Here is a 17,491-nt window from a genome sequence, read left to right as displayed (position 1 = left end):
CCTCCCCTGACCCTCGGCCATTCCTCCTGTTGCCTCCTCGTTTTGGGCCTCTTCTTCCTGCTGGTCTCCCTCTGTCCCCTCCCCTCTCCATGTCTCCTGCCCTCCTTCTGCTCCTCCCTGTCTCCCTCTGTCTCCCTGCGGGGTCCCGCGCCCACCTCCACCCCTGCCCGCCTCAGGCACCTGGCGCAGCAGGAGACCAACCGCACCATCGCCACCAGCACCAGTGTGGTGAAGCGGCTGGCGGAGCTGCTGCGGGGCTGCTCCCGGGTATGTCCGGAGGCCGCGAGGGGACCGGCCGGCGGCCAGCGGGTGGAGGTGTCCTGGGGTGGGAGCGAGGGAGGGCCAGGCGGGTGGGGCAGGTCTGCGTGCCCGGCGCTCAGGCCTGGGGCACATAGTGCCAATGCCAAGAGCTCAGCTGCACTTGGAAACAGGCTGGGTATTAGGGTGTCCACGGTGAGGGGTGGTGAGTGTCCCTGGTGATCTGGCTGTGCCTGGAGCCGAGCAGGGTGTGAGGTGATGGGGTCAGGCTCTCTCTCTCTCTCTCTCTCTCTCTCTCTCTCTCTCTCTCTCTCTCTCTGCAGCAGGAGCGGCTTCAGCTGGACCGCCTGAAAACTCAGCTCTCGGACGCCATTCAGCGCTACGGAGCGGTGCAGACGGTGAGGGCCCTGGTGGCGCTGGTGCTGGCCGGGTGGGGGCCTCGCTCCCTCGGGCACCCATGCGGGCCGTCTCTCCTGGGTTGGGCTGGTGCGGCCCCCGCCCCCACAGCAAAGGAAGGGCCATCCTTGCGGGGTGACCGCAGGCCGCGTGCAGGGAAGGATGGGGCCCTCTGGTGCCGCCCGGGAGATGTCCGCCTGACGGCCTCCCAGGAGGTGGGGAGCCAGGTATTGCCCCTTGTGATGGTGGGGAACTAGGCCAAGGAGCCCGGTGCCTGGGCGCAGCTGTCCCGCGGGTCCTCGTCCTCGGCAGGGCGGCCACGTGCCCAGTTTTCCTGCAACCCTGGAGGGCTGCACTCCCGGGGGCGGCCGTGCTCTGCTGTCAGGCGTCACTGGTGCTGCCTGTCTGTCCGACCGTCTCTCCTCTCCCTCTGCCTTTTCTGTTCTTCCCTTGTCCCCCCCCCCCCCCCGCCCGCGCTGCTTCCAACAGACAATTGCGGAGAAGTCCCGAGCTCTGCTTCCCACGGCGCAGACGGGCGGCCGGCAGCAGGTGGGTGCCGGGGACTTGCCGTGGCCGTGACGGAGGGGACCACACAGGGTGTGGCTGGTGCCAGGGAAGAGCAGGAGGGGCTGAGGGCAGGGCCTTGGTCCCAGGGGTCGGCCTGGACAAATGACCTTTTAAAAAGTTGGCGTTTGACAACCGGCCAGTGTGGCTCAGTGGTTGTTCGTCGGCCTATGAACAGGAGGTCACAGTACGAGGCCTGACCAGGGCACGTGCCCGGGTTGTGGGCTTGATCCCCAGTGTGGGGCGAGCAGGAGGCAGCCGGTCCATGATTCTCTCTCATCACGGATGTTTCTTTCTCTCCCTCTGCCTTCCTCTCTCTGAAATCAATAAAAACACCTAAAACAAAGTTGGTATTGGACCTTGGGTCTGTGGCTGGGCCTGGTCCGGGGCAGTTGCTGGCAGTTCCACTCGCGGACTTGTATCAGCCCAACCCTCCCATGCGTAGAAGCTGAAGGACAACCTGGAGAAGAGTGTGACGAGGCCTAGATGAGCGAGGGTGGGGGCGAGGGCGCGGGAAAGGAGCAGCGGTTGAAGGGGTGATGGTTGAGAATGTTCCAGAAGTGTCCAAACGCTTCAGCTCTACGATGAGTAGGATAAATGTGCCCTGTCACAGCGTCATAAAGTTTTGAACAAGAAAGGCAAAAATAAAACCGTAAAAGCCGATGAAAGCCTCAGAAAGAAGTCACGTTATTTGAAGAGGAGCAGTAAGACTTACATCTGGTTCTCGAGGAGCAGTGGGAAGACCCTCCGAGCCTGAGGGAAGGTGCTCGATCCGCCTTTCCCGCCGATGAAGCCCCAGCCACAGGAAGACGGCTGGTGACCTTGACTTTGTTCAAGCCAACACACCCTTAGGAGAGTGAAGAGGCAACCCGTAGCGTAGGCAGAGGTGTGTGCCCGACTCGTACCTGAAAAGGACTGCAGCCGCCTATGCAGATAAAAGGCTAACGTGCCAGGTGTCCCCTGGGGAGTTCGACCAGGAGACCGGGAGTTCAGTCGCTCGCTGTGGCACGTGCTGACCACCAGGGGGCGGTGCGGAACGAAGGAAGACCCTGGCCGGCAGCCAGAAGGAAGGCCTTCATCGGCCCTGATCCCCAGCAGGCCGAGGGACCCCACCCGTGCACGAATTCCGTGCACCGGGCCTCTGGTACTATACGAAGGCCTCACAAATCAAGAACAAGGCAGACGGCTCCATTCAAGAACCAAAACGGGCAAAGCCTTAGGCTGGCACGTGGCAGGGGCACGTGCTCTCAGCCTGTGTCGTGGACCCCCATACCTCCTCGCACCCCCAAAATAACACATGGGCAGTACCTCGTGGACGAAGCTGGGCGCTTGGAGTCTCACGCTGTGTGGATGGGGGTGGAAGTGGTTGCCGGGGAGCACTGGGACGCCTGTGCACCTCACGCGTGTCTTCCCGTGACCGCAGCTCCTCCCCAGTGCTCCCCCACGGAAGCCGTGTCACGCTCGGCAACATGACACCCAGTTACGTTTCAGTAAAATTCTTTTTAAAGAAGAGAATAGTCAGTGGTGCTTCTGAGAAGTGAGGAAAGATGAGATGCTTTTCAGGAATCACGTGAGCTGGCACAGCGAGGTGACCACCCTGCCCCACGCTGGTCCGCCCCCGTGGGGCCCTGTCCCGGCTGGTGGTCCAGGCAGGAGCACTGGAGGGGTGACCTTCCCAGAGCCCCGAGGCCTGTGCTCCTCCCTGACCCTGGGGGGGTGGCCTCTGGCCACCTGGAAGGACCCTCAGGGTTTCTCACGGGAAAGGACCCTCCAGCGTCCCGCGGGCTGTGCTCCTGCGTCAAAAGGGGACCCGCACCCTTGGCCCTGGAGGGAGGAGAAAGCCGCCTTTGTTGACGCCTGGAGCTGGAAACGCATCACAGGGGCCCTCCGCCCGCCCTGGGCAGCGCAGCAGCTCCCGATCCGCTGGAGCTGAGACCCACATTGGGCCTTTGTGAGGAGAATAAGGGTGCTTTCTGGTCCCTTCAGGAAAGGGAAGGGCTGCGGGGTCTCGCTAAGCCCTCCCCCCTGGCCGTCTCCTGTCCTGAGCCCTCCCCCGTGGCCGTCTCCTGTCCTGAGCCCTCCCCCCTGGCCGTCTCCTGTCCTGAGCCCTCCCCCGTGGCCGTCTCCTGTCCTGAGCCCTCCCCCCTGGCCGTCTCCTGTCCTGAGCCCTCCCCCCTGGCCGTCTCCTGTCCTGAGCCCTCCCCCCTGGCCGTCTCCTGTCCTGAGCCCTCCCCCCTGGCCGTCTCCTGTCCTGAGCCCTCCCCCCCAGCCGTCTCCTGTCCTGAGCCCTCCCCCCTGGCCGTCTCCTGTCCTGAGCCCTCCCCCCTGGCCGTCTCCTGTCCTGAGCCCTCCCCCCTGGCCGTCTCCTGTCCTGAGCCCTCCCCCCGGCCGTCTCCTGCCCTGAGCCCTCCCCCCGGCCGTCTCCTGCCCTGAGCCGTCTCCCGGGCCTGTTTCTTGTCCTGAGCTGCGGGGAGGGCAGCGGTACCTGTGGATGGGCCAGTACGCGGGTCCCCAGCCCACACGTCTGCACAGTAGCTGGCGACCTTGCCCCGGGCGAGGGCCCCTGTCTCTGCAGGTGAGGATGGGGGCCCTGCCCGGTCCTCCCGGGGGGGCCAGCCGCAGGGAGGGAGGCCTGGGCAGGCCTGTGGGGCAGCCCCTCCCGGAGGGCAGTGGTCAGTGCTGCTTTGGCCAGGAGGCTTGTCAGCAGACGCTTTAGAGCTTTCACTTCATCCCATCTGCCCTGAGTTTATTGTCTAAAGGCCTCGGGGAGGAGGGTTAGCGGGCCCCACCGCCCCACCCGCCCACCAGCCGGCCCCCTGTGCCTGAGAGTGGTGCCGCCACCTGCGGCCGCGGAGCAGAGCCGTGAGGGAGAAGGCTGCCTTCACACCTGCCCTCCTGGCCCCGGGCCCTGGGCCGTTCCCCTCCCCCCGCCCCCCTGCAGGCTATGTCACTTCGGTGCTGCAGCTCTTGTGTGGACTTCCTGGTTTCTGTGCCCAGCAAGCACGTCTGGGCGCTGGGCTCTCGCCGTCCATGGCGCTGGCCCCAGGCCCGGCCAGGCAGCCTTCCGGTCCTGAATGTGCGGGAAGAACTTGAGACTGGACCATGCTCCTGGGCGGGGCTGGGGGTGGGGACCAGCATGGCCGTAGCTGCTGCCCACGGGACCCTGCTCATGACCTGCAGGCCCCCCACTGAGTGGTCCTCTGACCCCCTGGAGTCCTCGCCAGGAGGCAGGGCCATGGGCAGCTCTGGGAGAACTCTGCGTGGCCCTGGCTGAGGCCGGGGTGGGACTGCCATGTGCCCCCTGCAGCCAGGCTTGGGGTGGCCAGAGGCGCGGGCACGGCTGCAGGCGGGGCCCGTGTCTGCTGTTTCTGCCCCCTGCCCCCCACTCACAGCAGCCCCATGCCCAGTGGCTCTGCGGGGATGAACCCCCAGCACAGGGTGGAGGCCCAGGCCCACTGCCCCACCAGGGTGGGGGTGGGGTGGGAGCACAGGCTCCCAGAGGCCCCTGGTGGGTGAGCCAAGGCTTGGCTTCACGGAGGAGCCGCTGCTGCTGGAGGGGCCTGGGCCTGGTAACAGTCTGTCCTCATCACAGAGTCCCCGGGCCCCTCCGGCCGCGCTGGGTGAGCAGGAGGAGAGCTTCAACGGGGGCGACAGCGAGCGACAGGGCCTGGCACAGATGCTGCTTCCGGAGCTCACGGAGCAGGACCTGGAGGCCATGCGGCTGCGCGAGGAGGCCGTCCTGCGGCTCGAGGTGAGGACGGGTGGTGTTCCTGTGCGCCTGTGTGTGTGTGTGTGTGTGTGTGTGGTGTGCGCCGTGTGGTGTGCGCCTGTGTGTGTGTGTGTGTGTGTGTGTGTGGTGTGCGCCTGTGTGTGTGGTGGGGTGTGCGCCGTGTGGTGTGCGCCTGTGTGTGTGTGTGGTGTGCGCCTGTGTGTGTGTGTGGTGTGCGCCTGTGTGTGTGTGTGGTGTGCGCCTGTGTGTGTGGTGGGGTGTGCGCATGTGTGGTGTGCGTGTGCGCTCAGCCTTGGATCCCCTGTGCTGGAGACTCAGCGTGTCTGGCGACACACCCTGTGGCCAGTGGACTGAGGCCGCTCCCCCCTGAGCCGCGCGGACGCCCGTCCTGGCCCCCGGGTTGCGGGTGGACAGATGGGGTCCAGGGAGCCCATAGGACTCGCTCTGTGTCTGGCCTGCCGCCCTGGGTTCCCGGTCGGCAGCCGTGGCAGAGCCGGGGCCTGCCCTGGGGGTCGGCTCAGTCCCTGTGGCCGCGCCCCGGGCTCACACATGCCAGAGGCGCTCAAGCCATTACCAGCTTCCTGATGGCGAGGCCACCTGATGGGCTCCTGCCATCACCCCGACTGCGCACGATGGCAGCCCTGGCATTTGCCCGGAATTGCCTGGCCCCTCCCGGGTGGGTGGGTCAGGAGGGCCTGCCCAGCTGGGTTGAGGCCTGTGCCTGCCTGGGTCTGGGGGGCCCTGCAGTCGGGGGGTGGCTGGGGCACCGCCTGTCCCTGGTGCTCTCTCCCTGCCCCTCATCCGAGGCCGGGGGCACCCCCCACACTGGCCTCAGGCGGGCCAGGCCCCGAGGGTCGGGGTGTCGGTGCCGCTGGGGGTGCCCGCCACTAGCGGCGTCGCCAGAGCCCTGCCAGGAGGGGTGGGGAGACAGGGAGGCCCGCAGTGAGGGGCTGCAGCTCATTGGTTTGCGCAGAGGCACCAGCTGCGGGAGTGGAGGACGCAGGGTCGCTGTGGCACGAGGCGGTGTCTGGGCCCCCAATTAAGTCGTGTCCAGGGGCTGCCTACTCCCCCCCAACCCCGTGGGCCGGCGTGCGACCAGGTTGTGCAGCTCTGTCCCCAGGCCTGTCTGCTCTGCTCGGTGCCCCGTCCATTCACCACAGCCGTGCCAGAGGCCAGGCCTTTCCTGCCCGGCCCTCCCTGCCCAGGGTCTGGCCTGAAGGCGGAGCTCCCACTGCCTGTCCTGTGGCCACGCCCCTCCGTCCCACACCCTCTGCTTACGGCTGAGCAGGCGGCTGGCCGGAGCGGGGCCTGGGGTCCCTGCGCCAGACTGACGGTTAAGCTGATGATCTCGTGGTATCTCTGTCCACCAGAGTGGGAGCCCCTGGAGGCAGGGTTTGCCCTGTCACTGCTGTGTTCCCAGGCTAGAGGCCAAGGACCCTGTTTGGGCTCAGAGACTGCTTCTTGAACAAAGGGTGGGTGGGGGTGATGTGGGTGGGGGTGATGGAGAGTGATGGGAGTGGGTAGATGGGTGGGGGTCAGTGGATGATGAAGGATGATGGGTGGGTGGAGGATAGGTGGGTGGAAGGGTGGTGGGGTGGGTGATGGTGGGGGTGGGGTGGGTGATGGTAGGGGTGGGGGTGGGGTGGGGGTGGGATGGGTGAGGGTGGGGTGGGATGGGAGATGGGGGGTGGGGTGGGGTGGGTGATGGTAGGGGTGGGGGTGGGGTGGGGGTGGGATGGGTGAGGGTGGGGGTGGGTGATGGGGTGGGTGATGGGGGGTGGGGTGGACGATGGTGGGGGTGGGGTGGGGTGGGTGATGGTGGGGGTGGGGTGGGTTGGGTGAGTTTGGATGAGACTCCTCGCAAGGCTGTGGGGAGAGGCTCTGCTGACCTGGCTCACACGCACCTTCTCATCAGCCCCCCCAGAGCCGCGTGGGAGTGAGACCCGCGTTCCAGCGTCACTGACTGGGAGGAGCCCTGTCACGTGGCCCGGCGGCAGGTGTGGGCCTCACGGGGCCTCGCGCCCGGCCTGACCGGAGCGGGCTGTCCCCGGCTCTGACGCCTGCCCCTGCACTGGCCTCCTTCCCGGAGGAGAAGGACGGGGAGGTCACTGCAGTCACCAGGTGGGGCAGTGCCTCCGCTGGGCTGGCTCCTCCTGTCTGCGGGCAGGGCCGGGCCCGCCTCCGGGAAGGAGAGGTCAGAGGAGAGGGCGCATGCCCACCATTGCCAACGCGGCGGCTGGCCAGGCGCTGGTCTGGCCCGCAGACCTGGAGCCCGTCACGGCCCACTCCCGGCTGGGTCTGCCAGCCCCGCTCACCTGCTCACCTGTGAGCACTGGGCTCCCTGCTCCCCTTGGAGCAGGTGCCAGCTCAGAGCCCCAGGTGCTCGGTTGCCATGGCTACCTGGCAGCTTAGGAGGGAGGAGGCCGGGTGAGGAGGGGCCGGGAAGCAGCTCCAGGCTGAGCAGGGCCGGCCCAGCCCTCCCATAGTTGGTGCTGGGAGCCCAGTGCAGGGTAGTTGCTCTGGCTGAAATCTGGCTGATATTGAGCTATAAACACCGAATAAATCAACCCAGAGTTTGCTGTTCCATTAACCGGAACCGATGTCTTTGTAGGTGGAGGGTTGCCAAGACCCTCCTTGTAAGAGGAGACTGTGACGGGAAGGTGCAGTGGTGTTTGCGGAGCGCGTGCCCAAGGTTTCTTGTGCCCGTGCAGCTCTCGGAGCCAGTGGCTGGAGAGCGAGGAGGCTCTGTGAGCCGCCGGGAGCCCACGTTTCCGTAGCAGTCAGGAAAGTGGGGGCACAACTTAAACATTTACTAGAGAAGGTGTTTCTCAGTCTCGCCCCCATTCTCGCTGTCCTGCGCGTTCTGGTGCCCACGCCTGGCACACGGCCCCGTCCCTGGCACCTTGTGCACCACGGTTAGGGCTGCTCGACGCCCCTAGAGGACTCTGTCTGGGCAGCTCCAGGGGTGTCTCGGCTGCCGAGCAGCCAGCCTCAAGCCCACACCCAGCACTGAGGACAGGACTGCGGGAGTGGGGTTCCCGCCCTGGCTCCCAGGATCCAGACCTCTGTGGTGTCCTCCAGGCGGCCTGGGCACCGGGCCCCACCTGCCCCGGGCGTCCTCCGTCGGAGCTGAGGCTGCCCAGGGTCGGGTGCCCTGTAGTGACTGGCGGGTCACTTGTCCCGCCAGCGCCTGTGCCCAGACGCGCCCACTGCGCTCCTCCTCGGGCACCTCCCCCCGGCCAGCCTCACAGGAGAGGTCTGTCCACGGAGGCCGCGTGTGCCCTGGCCCAGGTTGAGCTGGCGTGTGGTTGGTCAGTGCACCTCGGGCGGGCGGGTGGGCAGGAACCTGGACTGTGGAGGTGGGTCAGTCTGTCTGTGGCCTGGCCGGCCTGCAGCCCTTGTCGTGACCTGAGGGTGGCGCCTCAGCGGGGCCTCCCCCACCCGAGGGGCACCAGGAAAGGCCCAGGCTCGGGCACCCGCACCTACCGGGCTGCACAGACCCCGGAGCCACACCCACAGGCCCTGTGCTCGCCACCACCTTCCCTGCTGGCGCCGATCCCACAGAGCTAAGCCAGGAATCCAGTGACGGTCAGTGGTGTGTGGGGGTTTGAGCCGTGCTGAGCACGCGCTTCCCAGAACTCCAGGGAGGACTCAGTCTTCAGGGCGAGGTCACCCTGTGGTGATCGATCCATCGATCCTTCTCAGAATGAGCTAATGAGCGGAGGTCGAGGGGAGGGTGGGGCTTACAGAGGGAAATCTGTGGGCTTGGCTCACCAGCATCCTGGCTGCTCTGCTGGGCGAATGGAGTTAGGTTGGAGTAGGTGTCATGGGAGATGCCAGAGGCAGCGTGATGTGTGGGGCAGCGGATGCCCAGGTCCTCAGGGTCCAAGTTTCTGCTCCTCACCCTGCACACCAGCTTCATCGTAGTGGGGCTACCATCCATCCACCCACCCCCACCCCCACCCCCATCCACCCACCCACCCAACCATACACCCACCCATCCACCCACCCACCCACCCATCCACCCACCCATCCATCTACCCACCATCCATCCACCCATCAACCCATCCACCCACCCATCCACCCACCCACCCATCCATCTACCCATCATCCATCCACCCACCACCCATCCACCCACCACCCATCCATCCACCCACCCACCCATCCACCCACCATCCACCCACCATCCACCCACCCACCCAACCATCCACCCACCCATCCATCTACCCACCATCCATCCATCCACCCATCCACCCACCATCCACCCACCCACCCAACCATACACCCACTATACACCCACCATCCACCCACCCACCCAACCACCCAACCATCCACCCACCCATCCATCTACCCATCATCCATCCACCCATCCACCCATCCACCCATCCACCCATCCACCCACCCATCCACCCACCCACCCAACCATACACCCACCATCCACCCACCCATCCACCCACCCACCCAATCATCCACCCACCCATCCATCTACCCACCATCCATCCACCCACCACCCATCCATCCACCCATCCACCCACCCACTATCCATCCATCTATCCATCCACCCACCCACAATCCATTATCCACCCATCCATCCACCCACCATCCATCCATCCATCCATCTACCATCCACCCATCCACCCACCACCCATCCATCCACCCATCCACCCACCCATTCACCCATCCACCCACCCATCCATCCACCCACCCATCCATCTATCCATCCACCCACCCATAATCCATTATCCACCCATCCATCCACCCACCCATCCATCTATCCATCCACCCACCCATAATCCATTATCCACCCATCTATCCACCCACCCATCCATCTATCCATCCACCCACCATCCATCCATCCATCCACCCACCATCCATCCATCCATCCATCCATCTGTCCATCCATCAACGCACCACCCACCCACCTTCAGGATTCACTGGGCAGCGCCTGTGTGTGGCCTATGCAGTGCCGACACACAGAGCGGAGCCCGTTGCAGGGTGGGGAGTGAAGTGCCTACCAGACTGAGAGCAGACAGCTCATCCCTCTGGTGAGGGCTGCGGGGCAGAGCTGGGGACCCCGTCCTGCCCAAGACAGCCCTCCGGGGGCCAGTGCTGTGCTCTGGACAATGCGGAGTCATGGCCGGCGGCACTCAGAGTTTGGGGTTGGCCTCGGGGACAGCGTTCAGATCCCAGCCCTGCCTCTGACTTGGGGGCTGACCCGGGCACCAGGCGGGCTTGTCGGCTGCGGCTCTCGCTCAGCACTCGGATGCCAGGCCTGGGCCTCGGCCTGCAGCCCGGACAGCTCATGGCACCGTCTTGTCTCCACAGAGTGACCTGCTGGATGTGACCCAGATCCTCAAGGACTTGGCGGCCATGGTGTCGGAGCAAGGAGAGGCCATCGGTGGGTGCCCTGCCCCTCCCCGCCCGCCACTGCTCAGGGCGGGCTCTGGGGTCTGAGCATCTCCTCCCCTAGGAAGCCGGGGGCGGGGCTCACACAGGAGGGCCCACCCATTCTGCTCCGGAAGGTCCTGGCCTCCGTGCCCCCGGGGTTCCTCCCCCCCAGGGCTGCATGAGGGAGGACAGGAGCCGAGTGCTGGGGCGGGTGGGGGGGCACCTGAGGTCCTGATTGTGCTGCTGGTGGGTCCTGTGGCCTCTTCTCCAGGAGCGGTGCCTGTGGGGGCAGCACCGCGGGAGGGGCTGTGTCCTGCTGTTTCCAGTTCCCTCCTGTGAGGGCCTCTGGCCCCCACACTGAGTGGTCCCCCGACACTGGTGCTCAGGGGGGTTCCCTGCTGCTCCCATGGGCCCAAGTGCCCAGAGCCAACACGGTCAGCACCCGGCCAGGCCCAGGCCCCCCTGCACCCGCTCCTTGGCTGAGCGAGGCCCCCCTGGGAGCACACGCCGTGCCTGAGCCCTGCCTCCAGCAGGCTCCCCTCTTCGGCCCGCAGCTCTGTTCATGTCCGAGACTCAGGGGAGCCCTGCCACCTCCTGGTGCCGTGTGCGCCCCGGGAGGAGTAAGTGGTGAGGGCGTCACCTGCCCTGGGCCTGTCCCCCCTCAGGGCGCCCTCTGCCTCCAACCCGCCTGTCACCATCCTCCCGACAGACACTTGTTCCTCGGGCCTCAGCCTGGAGTGGCCTGGCAGTGCTGTCACTGGTTTGTTGAGTGACAGGGAGCCAGAGGGATGGGACAGGACATCCCCCTGAGGCCGACGGGCTGGTGGCAGAGATGACCGCAGAGGCCCAGGCCTGCAGCTCTTCCCTCGGGGTCCGCACTGGCCTGGGCTTGGGCAGGTCACCCTGCAGGCTAAGCAGCCATGGGCAGTGCAGGGGCAGCCACAGTGCCTGGGCCTGAGGCTCTGAGTGGTAGCTCTCTGGTCTCCCCTGTGCCCCATGCACCCCTTGCTCTGTGCATGTTTGGGAGGGTGGTGCTGAAGGGGGTTCCCCTTGGCCCCCCACAGGCCTGGCCAAGTCTGAGTGCCTGCACAGGGCCAGGGCTGAGTGACGGGCTGGCCCTGCAGAGCCACCCTGGCCGGCCGGGACGGTCGGGAGGAGAGGAAGGCGATGGCCGGGGCTGATGAAGCGCCCGTCCTGTGGGGGCTGCACCCCACCTGGCAGCCCCTGGGGCTCAGGGAGGGAGCTGCCCTGCAGGGTTGTGGTGAATGGTCCAGGGTAGCTGCGGCTGAGGCTCCCCCACCTGTCGCCCTCGCCACCCCTCCCTCCCCCCCACCCCCGTCCCGGGTGGCCCGGATGCTCATTGGTCAGCGCCCCAAGGGCCAGCGCCCGGAGGTGCTCACAGACTGGCCTTAGCCCTCCCCGTGGCCCCACAGCCCTGCCCCTTCCGTGGCTGAGGCCCCCCCAGTGGGAGCCGCCCAGGGGGCAGAATCTACCAGCCCGGCCTCCACCCTGTCCTGAGGGGCTGTCCTGCCCGAGGGGCCCCTCCAGGCCTCTGTCCTGGTGGTTTGGGCCGGGCAGTGCTATGCCAGGCCAGTGCCCGGCGCCCAGCTGCAGCCACTGGACCTCAGGGACCAGGAAGGGGAGGTGCCGCCACTCGGTTCCCGCCCCTCAGTCTCCAGGAATAACTGCTCCTGTTGTCTGATTTGCAGATAGTATTGAAGCCAGCCTGGAGGCGGCGTCCTCGCACACTGAGGCCGCCAGCCAGCTCCTGGCTGAAGCCAGCCGGCACCACGTAAGTCAGAGGGACAGCCCACGGCCTCGGCCCCTGTCCCATCCCAGACGGCTCAGGCCTGACCTTCCCGGAGAGGGCCACGCCCACGGGGCATTTCTGAGCCCAGGACTGGCATGAGGGCGGGGAGAGGGGTGGGTGGCGGGTCTGCGCCTCTAGGGTGGTCACCCTGCCTCCTGTGATGTCACCCGTGGAGGGTGAAGGGCCCTGTCGGCTGGGGGCTGGGGGGCTGGGGGATGGATGGATGGATGGATGGGTGGATGAGGGGGGGTGGATGGGTGGATGAGGGGGTGGATGGATGGATGGATAGGTGGATGGGTGGATGAGGGGGGGTGGATGGGTGGATGAGGGGGTGGATGAGGGGGTGGATGGGTGGATGAGGGGGTGGCCCCTCCTTTGAGCCTGCTGGGTGGCGCCGTGACGGGGAGGGGGGCGTGGGTGCCACACCTGCTGTCCATGCTGCCCGGGCGCTGACTCCAGCCCAGGTGAGAGCCTGCGCTCACAGTGCCCAGCACCCACCCTGTGCGCCTTCACACTCGTGCTCACCGGGTGCTGGGCGGGCGCCGCTGGGCTGGGGGGCGGTGTGTGGTTTGGGGTTGCTGAGGCACCCCGGTTTTATGTATTTATTATTATTAATATATTTCTGTTGGTTTCAGAGAGGAAGGGAGAGGGAGAGATAGAAACATCAATGATGAGAGAGTCATGGATCAGCTGCCTCCTGCACTCCCCACACTGGGGATCGAGCCCACAACCCGGGCATGTGCCCTGACCAGGAATCAAACTGTGACCTCCTGGTTCCTAGGTCGATGCTCACCCACTGAGCCCCACCACCGCCAGGCATCATTCCTGTTTTATAGACCAGGGTTGGGATTGACCCCGCCTGTGGGCCTGGCCAGGGTGTCTGGTTCGAGGGCAGGGAGGTGGGAACTGGCCTGAGAGGCTGACAGGACCCTCTGCAGCTGGACTGGCCCCCCGGGCACAGTGCTCCGCCCGCACCCTCCCTCCCGCCCCAGCTTTGCCTGGTGACCCCCCCTCCCCCGGCTGCTCCAGCGAGAGGTGAGGAGGGGACACCACCGTGGCGGGTGGCGGGGGGACTGGCGGGGGGACTGGCGTGTGCGTGGGAAGGTCCCTTTCAAGGCAGAAACAATGTGGTGTTAAAGTGGTGGGGAATGTGGGCTCATTTTCAGCAGCTGTATGCAAATTGCATGCAAATGAGACTATTTTCCTTCAAGTTCAGAGGAACAGTGTTCTGAGTCCCGTGGGCCCAGCCTCTTGCCCTCATTTGGAGCAGGAGCCCCTGGGAAGCTGGCTGGGCGGGGCGGCCACCGCTGTGCTTCACAGAGGAGCTGGCCCTGTGTCCCGCCTGGGACCTGGCCCCAACTCTCAGCGACTCAGGGCGGCCCTGAGCATGTGGCTTAGCTCTGATGGCTTTCCCCACACCCCTGCGCGGTCCGCAGGCTCAGAGGAGAGCGCCACCCCCAACGGCACGATGGAGCTGGGTCACAGCCAGTGGGGGCACCGCGGGGATGGACACCCTGGTGCCCAGTGCCGGCTGCTCCTGCTCCCGCTCCCCTCCCCTCCCCCCCTCCCCCCCCCCTGCTGCCCACGAGTTATTAATCCGTCTCCGTGTCTGTTTACCTCTTGACAGCAGAAAAGAGAAACAATAGAATTAAACCAAACGCACGGCCCAGACATCAAACTCTAAAGTGCGTGCTCTGCAGATAGAGGGTGCGGGGGGGGGGGGGGCGGGGGGAGCGGTGGAGGAGGCCCGTGGGATGGAGCTGCTCCTCTAATGAGCCACAGCCTGGCTGCTGGGCGGGGCCTTCTCGGGCCTAAACGAGGCTGCAGCAGGCAGGGTGGAGGCAGCGCCGCGGGGATGGGCAGGTGCGCGCCTTGAGCTGTGGAGGGAGGCGTGAGCAGGAGACCCCCTCAGCCTCCTTGTCCTTCCATGTCTGTATGTTTGTTTATCTTGTTGATTTCAGGGAGGAAGGGAGAGGGAGACAGGAACATCAATGATGAGAGAGAATCGTTGATCAGCTGCCTCCTGCATGGCCCTCATGAGGGATCGAGGAGCCCGCACCAGGCCTGTGCCCTTGCCTGGGAATTGAACTGTGACCTCCTCCTTGTCCTTTATTTTTTTTTTAAAAAATATATACTTTATTGATTTTTTACAGAGAGGAAGGGAGAGGGATAGAGAGTTAGAAACATCGATGAGAGAGAAACATCGATCAGCCGCCTCCTGCACGCTCCCCACTGGGGATGTGCCCGCAACCAAGGTACATGCCCTTGACCGGAATCGAACCTGGGACCCTTGAGTCCGCAGGCCGATGCTCTATCCACTGAGCAAAACCAGTCAAGGCCTCCTTGTCCTTTCCTGATGGTGGTTCTGGGGGCCCTGGCTTCTCTTTTGGAGCCCTGGCCGCAGGGAATGGCCAGCTCCCAGGAAGGTCCCTGTAACGGGCCGGCATTTGAGAACAGAGGCCTGACCCCAGGCCAGGGTGGGACGTCTGGTCTCATTCCAGGCCACTTGGGCTTGACCTGTCACTCACCTTCTGTGTGACCCTGGGCTACAGCATGCCCATTCTTGACATGGGCTCCAGGCCTGAGCGTCAGCACCACAGACAGCGCCACAGCTGCTGCTCTGCAGGCGGGGCAGGCACCCAGCATCCTTCAGGGTCCCCTGTGCCCTCTTCCGCCGGACACAGACCCCAGGCCTGGAGCCGTGCCACCTGGCCATCTGTGAGGGCCCGGGAGGGACAGTCGCTGGGGATGGTCTCTGTGCGGGTCCCCTGTGCAGGTGGCGGAGGCGGAGACCCTGCCGCCTCACACCCGTGCGAGTTCCTGGCCAGGACAACTCTGTCGTCTCCACCTGGGAGGGCGGGGGGGGGGGGTGCGGGGGGGGTGTCAGCTGCCACAGGGCCACCAGGAGGGCTCATTAGGAACTGGGGCCTCCGCCTGGGGGGGCCTCGCCATGGGCTCCAGGGCCGGCGTGTTGGCACGGGAGATGCACCCATAGAGCCTGGTTCTCCTCGGAGGATTCAGTCCCCGCTTCCCATCGTCCGAGGGGCAGTCCGTGCAGCCCCTCCCGCCGCTGCTGGCGGCTCTGCCGCAGTTGGCTCCCCCACGCGTGGTCGGGTCCCTGCCCCTCGCTGCACGACTCTTTGCTGTCACCCCAGCTGCGCTAGTGACGCCATCTGGGAGGCGGACTGTCACCCTACTCTTTGGGGGCGCCTGGCCCCTCCCTCCCTCTGCCCCCTCCCACGTGTATTTGGGAGCCGCCCTGGGAGCCTGTTTGTTGCAGTTGCCTGGATTCGGGGTCAGTTTGCTGAGGGCTGACACCTCTCAATCTGGGTCCTTTCGTCCGTGAACACAGTATCTCCCGGCTTACGTCTGTGGCGACGTGCTAAATACACTTAAACAGCCCGGCCGGCGCGGCTCAGTGGCTGAGCGTCGACCTATGACCCAGGAGGTCACGGTCCTATTCCTGGTCAGGGCCCAGGCCCGGGTTGTGGGCTGGATCCCCAGTGTGGGGTGTGCAGGAGGCAGCCGACCCATGATTCTCTCCCCCCTGCCCTTCTCTCTGAAATCAACACACATATCTTTTTAAAAATTCTTTAAAAAAATAAATGCACTTGGACAACAACTTGCTCCAGCAATAGCTTCCCAGTTATTGCTCCAGCAATAGCTTCCCAGTTATTGCTCCAGCAATAGCTTCCCAGTTATTGCTCCAGCAATAGCCCCCCAGTCTTTTTAAAGGCTCCCTCCTCAGTGTAGACGTTTGTCTATAAACGGCCGCTGGGCCCACAACCGCAGCGGCCGGCGGTGGGACAGGTGTGACCGCTGCAAAGGGAGCGCTCGGGCCGCGCGTGGAGTGTCTTGTCTGCCCCTCGCCTAGGCCTCCTCTCAGCTTCCCTCTGATGAGACCCTGTTGCCCACAGCAGCGCTGTTCTCCCCTCGGCTCCGCCTGCCGCAGACAATCCCCCCGTCCTGGCCACGGAGGGTGCCCTCCCCTCGGGTGGCCCACCCTGCCGGTGCCAGCACACGTGGGCCTCTGGCAGGGCCTGGGGGACAGGCCTCGAGGTGGCAGGGACCCCACGGCCCGTCCCAGAGGCGGCGGAGAGCTCTCTGCGCCCGTGCCCATGCCCGTCCTCAGGAGGAGTGAGTGCGGGTCAGGCAGAGCTCTGCAGCTTCCCCGCAGCGGAACGTGCCGATGCGATAACGCCCGCATGTGTCACCCGCTCGGAACACGGGTGTTTTTGATGCGAGCACTTAGAAACAATCCATTCCACACCCATCTACCCAAACGCGCTGATTTTGAATAATTCTTTGAAACGGAGTCTAAATATATACAAAGAGACGTCTCTGAAATGTCACGGATTCTGAAGACGTTTGCATGAGAAGCAGCTTCTGAGGACACGGTAGGGGCGGAGGTTCCGCAGGGACGAGGGTCCCCGTGGGTCAGAGGGACGACACCCAGTGCCCACGTGCCCACCCAGCCCCTCCGGGAGCCCTGGGGAGTCACTGCCTTCTCTGAACTGTGGGGACCTCAGGGAGCAGGGCCTGGGTGCCCGCAGGGCCCGGCAGACGGTGGGAGGGGTGCTCCCTGTCCCCCCCCTCCCTCCTCCCTGCCCCTCCTCCCTGAGCCTCCCCAGGGAGCCCTGCCACAGGACACAGCCCAGGGCCCCTTGGTCTCTGCTTCACCCTGGTGAGAAGGTGCGTTCCACTGGCGGGGCCTGCGCACTGCTGGTCCTGGTGGCCGGGGCCCAGGAGGCAGCTGTGTCTGTGAGGTGACAGGGAGTGCCCCCCTCCGCACGCCCCAGGCTGTCCCTGAGGGAAGGGAGGTCCTGGGAGAACGGCCTTGTCCCGGAGGAAAGCACCTCAGGGCTCAGGGCCGAGCTTCTCCCAGGCCTGGGTCACCCCCTGCCCGCCCGCCCGCCCTCCCGCCCACTGGCTGTCCCCGGAGGACACCCTGCACGCTGGTCTCAGTGGAAGGGCACCAGGCGGAGGGGCACCTGCGTGGGGGCCCTTGGACTGACAGCCCAGTGTCCGTCCTTCCTCACCGCGGACACGGAGCCCATGAGGCCTGAGGGCGGTGTGTGCCCGGCCCTTCCCTGGACCCCGCTGTTGGTCATCCTGTTTCCGTCGAGCCTCGCCAAGTTCGGGGCGGCACTCGGCCGAACGTCGCCCCATCTTCAAGAGCCTAGTGGGAGGGGCAGGAGCAGAGTGGGCGATGGGCGGGCTTTGCACCGAGGGAAGCGGGGGGCTGTGGGAGCCCAGTGCAGGGGGAGCATCAGGGAGGGCATCCTGGAGGTGGTGCCACTGGATTTGGTTTTGGAGAATGAGGGAGAGTTCTCTAAGTGAAAGTG

The 17,491-nt window shown here is 65.4% G+C and overlaps 1 protein-coding gene across 2 annotated transcripts in view; it reads left to right on the top strand.

Moving 5' to 3' along the window:
• Nucleotides 1-17,491, top strand: part of TSNARE1 (t-SNARE domain containing 1) — a 39,111-nt gene that overhangs the window by 15,253 nt on the left and 6,367 nt on the right. Inside the window, exons 5-10 of one of the 2 annotated variants that reach the window (XM_059672478.1) lie at nt 177-267; nt 585-656; nt 1,144-1,203; nt 4,811-4,969; nt 10,274-10,346; nt 12,046-12,128. In XM_059672478.1, the coding sequence (XP_059528461.1) occupies nt 177-267; nt 585-656; nt 1,144-1,203; nt 4,811-4,969; nt 10,274-10,346; nt 12,046-12,128 (538 nt within the window). Of the gene's footprint in view, nt 1-176; nt 268-581; nt 657-1,143; nt 1,204-4,810; nt 4,970-10,273; nt 10,347-12,045; nt 12,129-17,491 lie in introns of both variants that reach the window. The other variant, XM_059672477.1, reaches the window with a different exon arrangement.

This window comes from Myotis daubentonii, chromosome 17 (assembly GCF_963259705.1).
Source record: "Myotis daubentonii chromosome 17, mMyoDau2.1, whole genome shotgun sequence".
Lineage (NCBI taxonomy): Eukaryota > Metazoa > Chordata > Mammalia > Chiroptera > Vespertilionidae > Myotis > Myotis daubentonii.
This window is presented reverse-complemented; position numbering and strand designations above follow the sequence as displayed.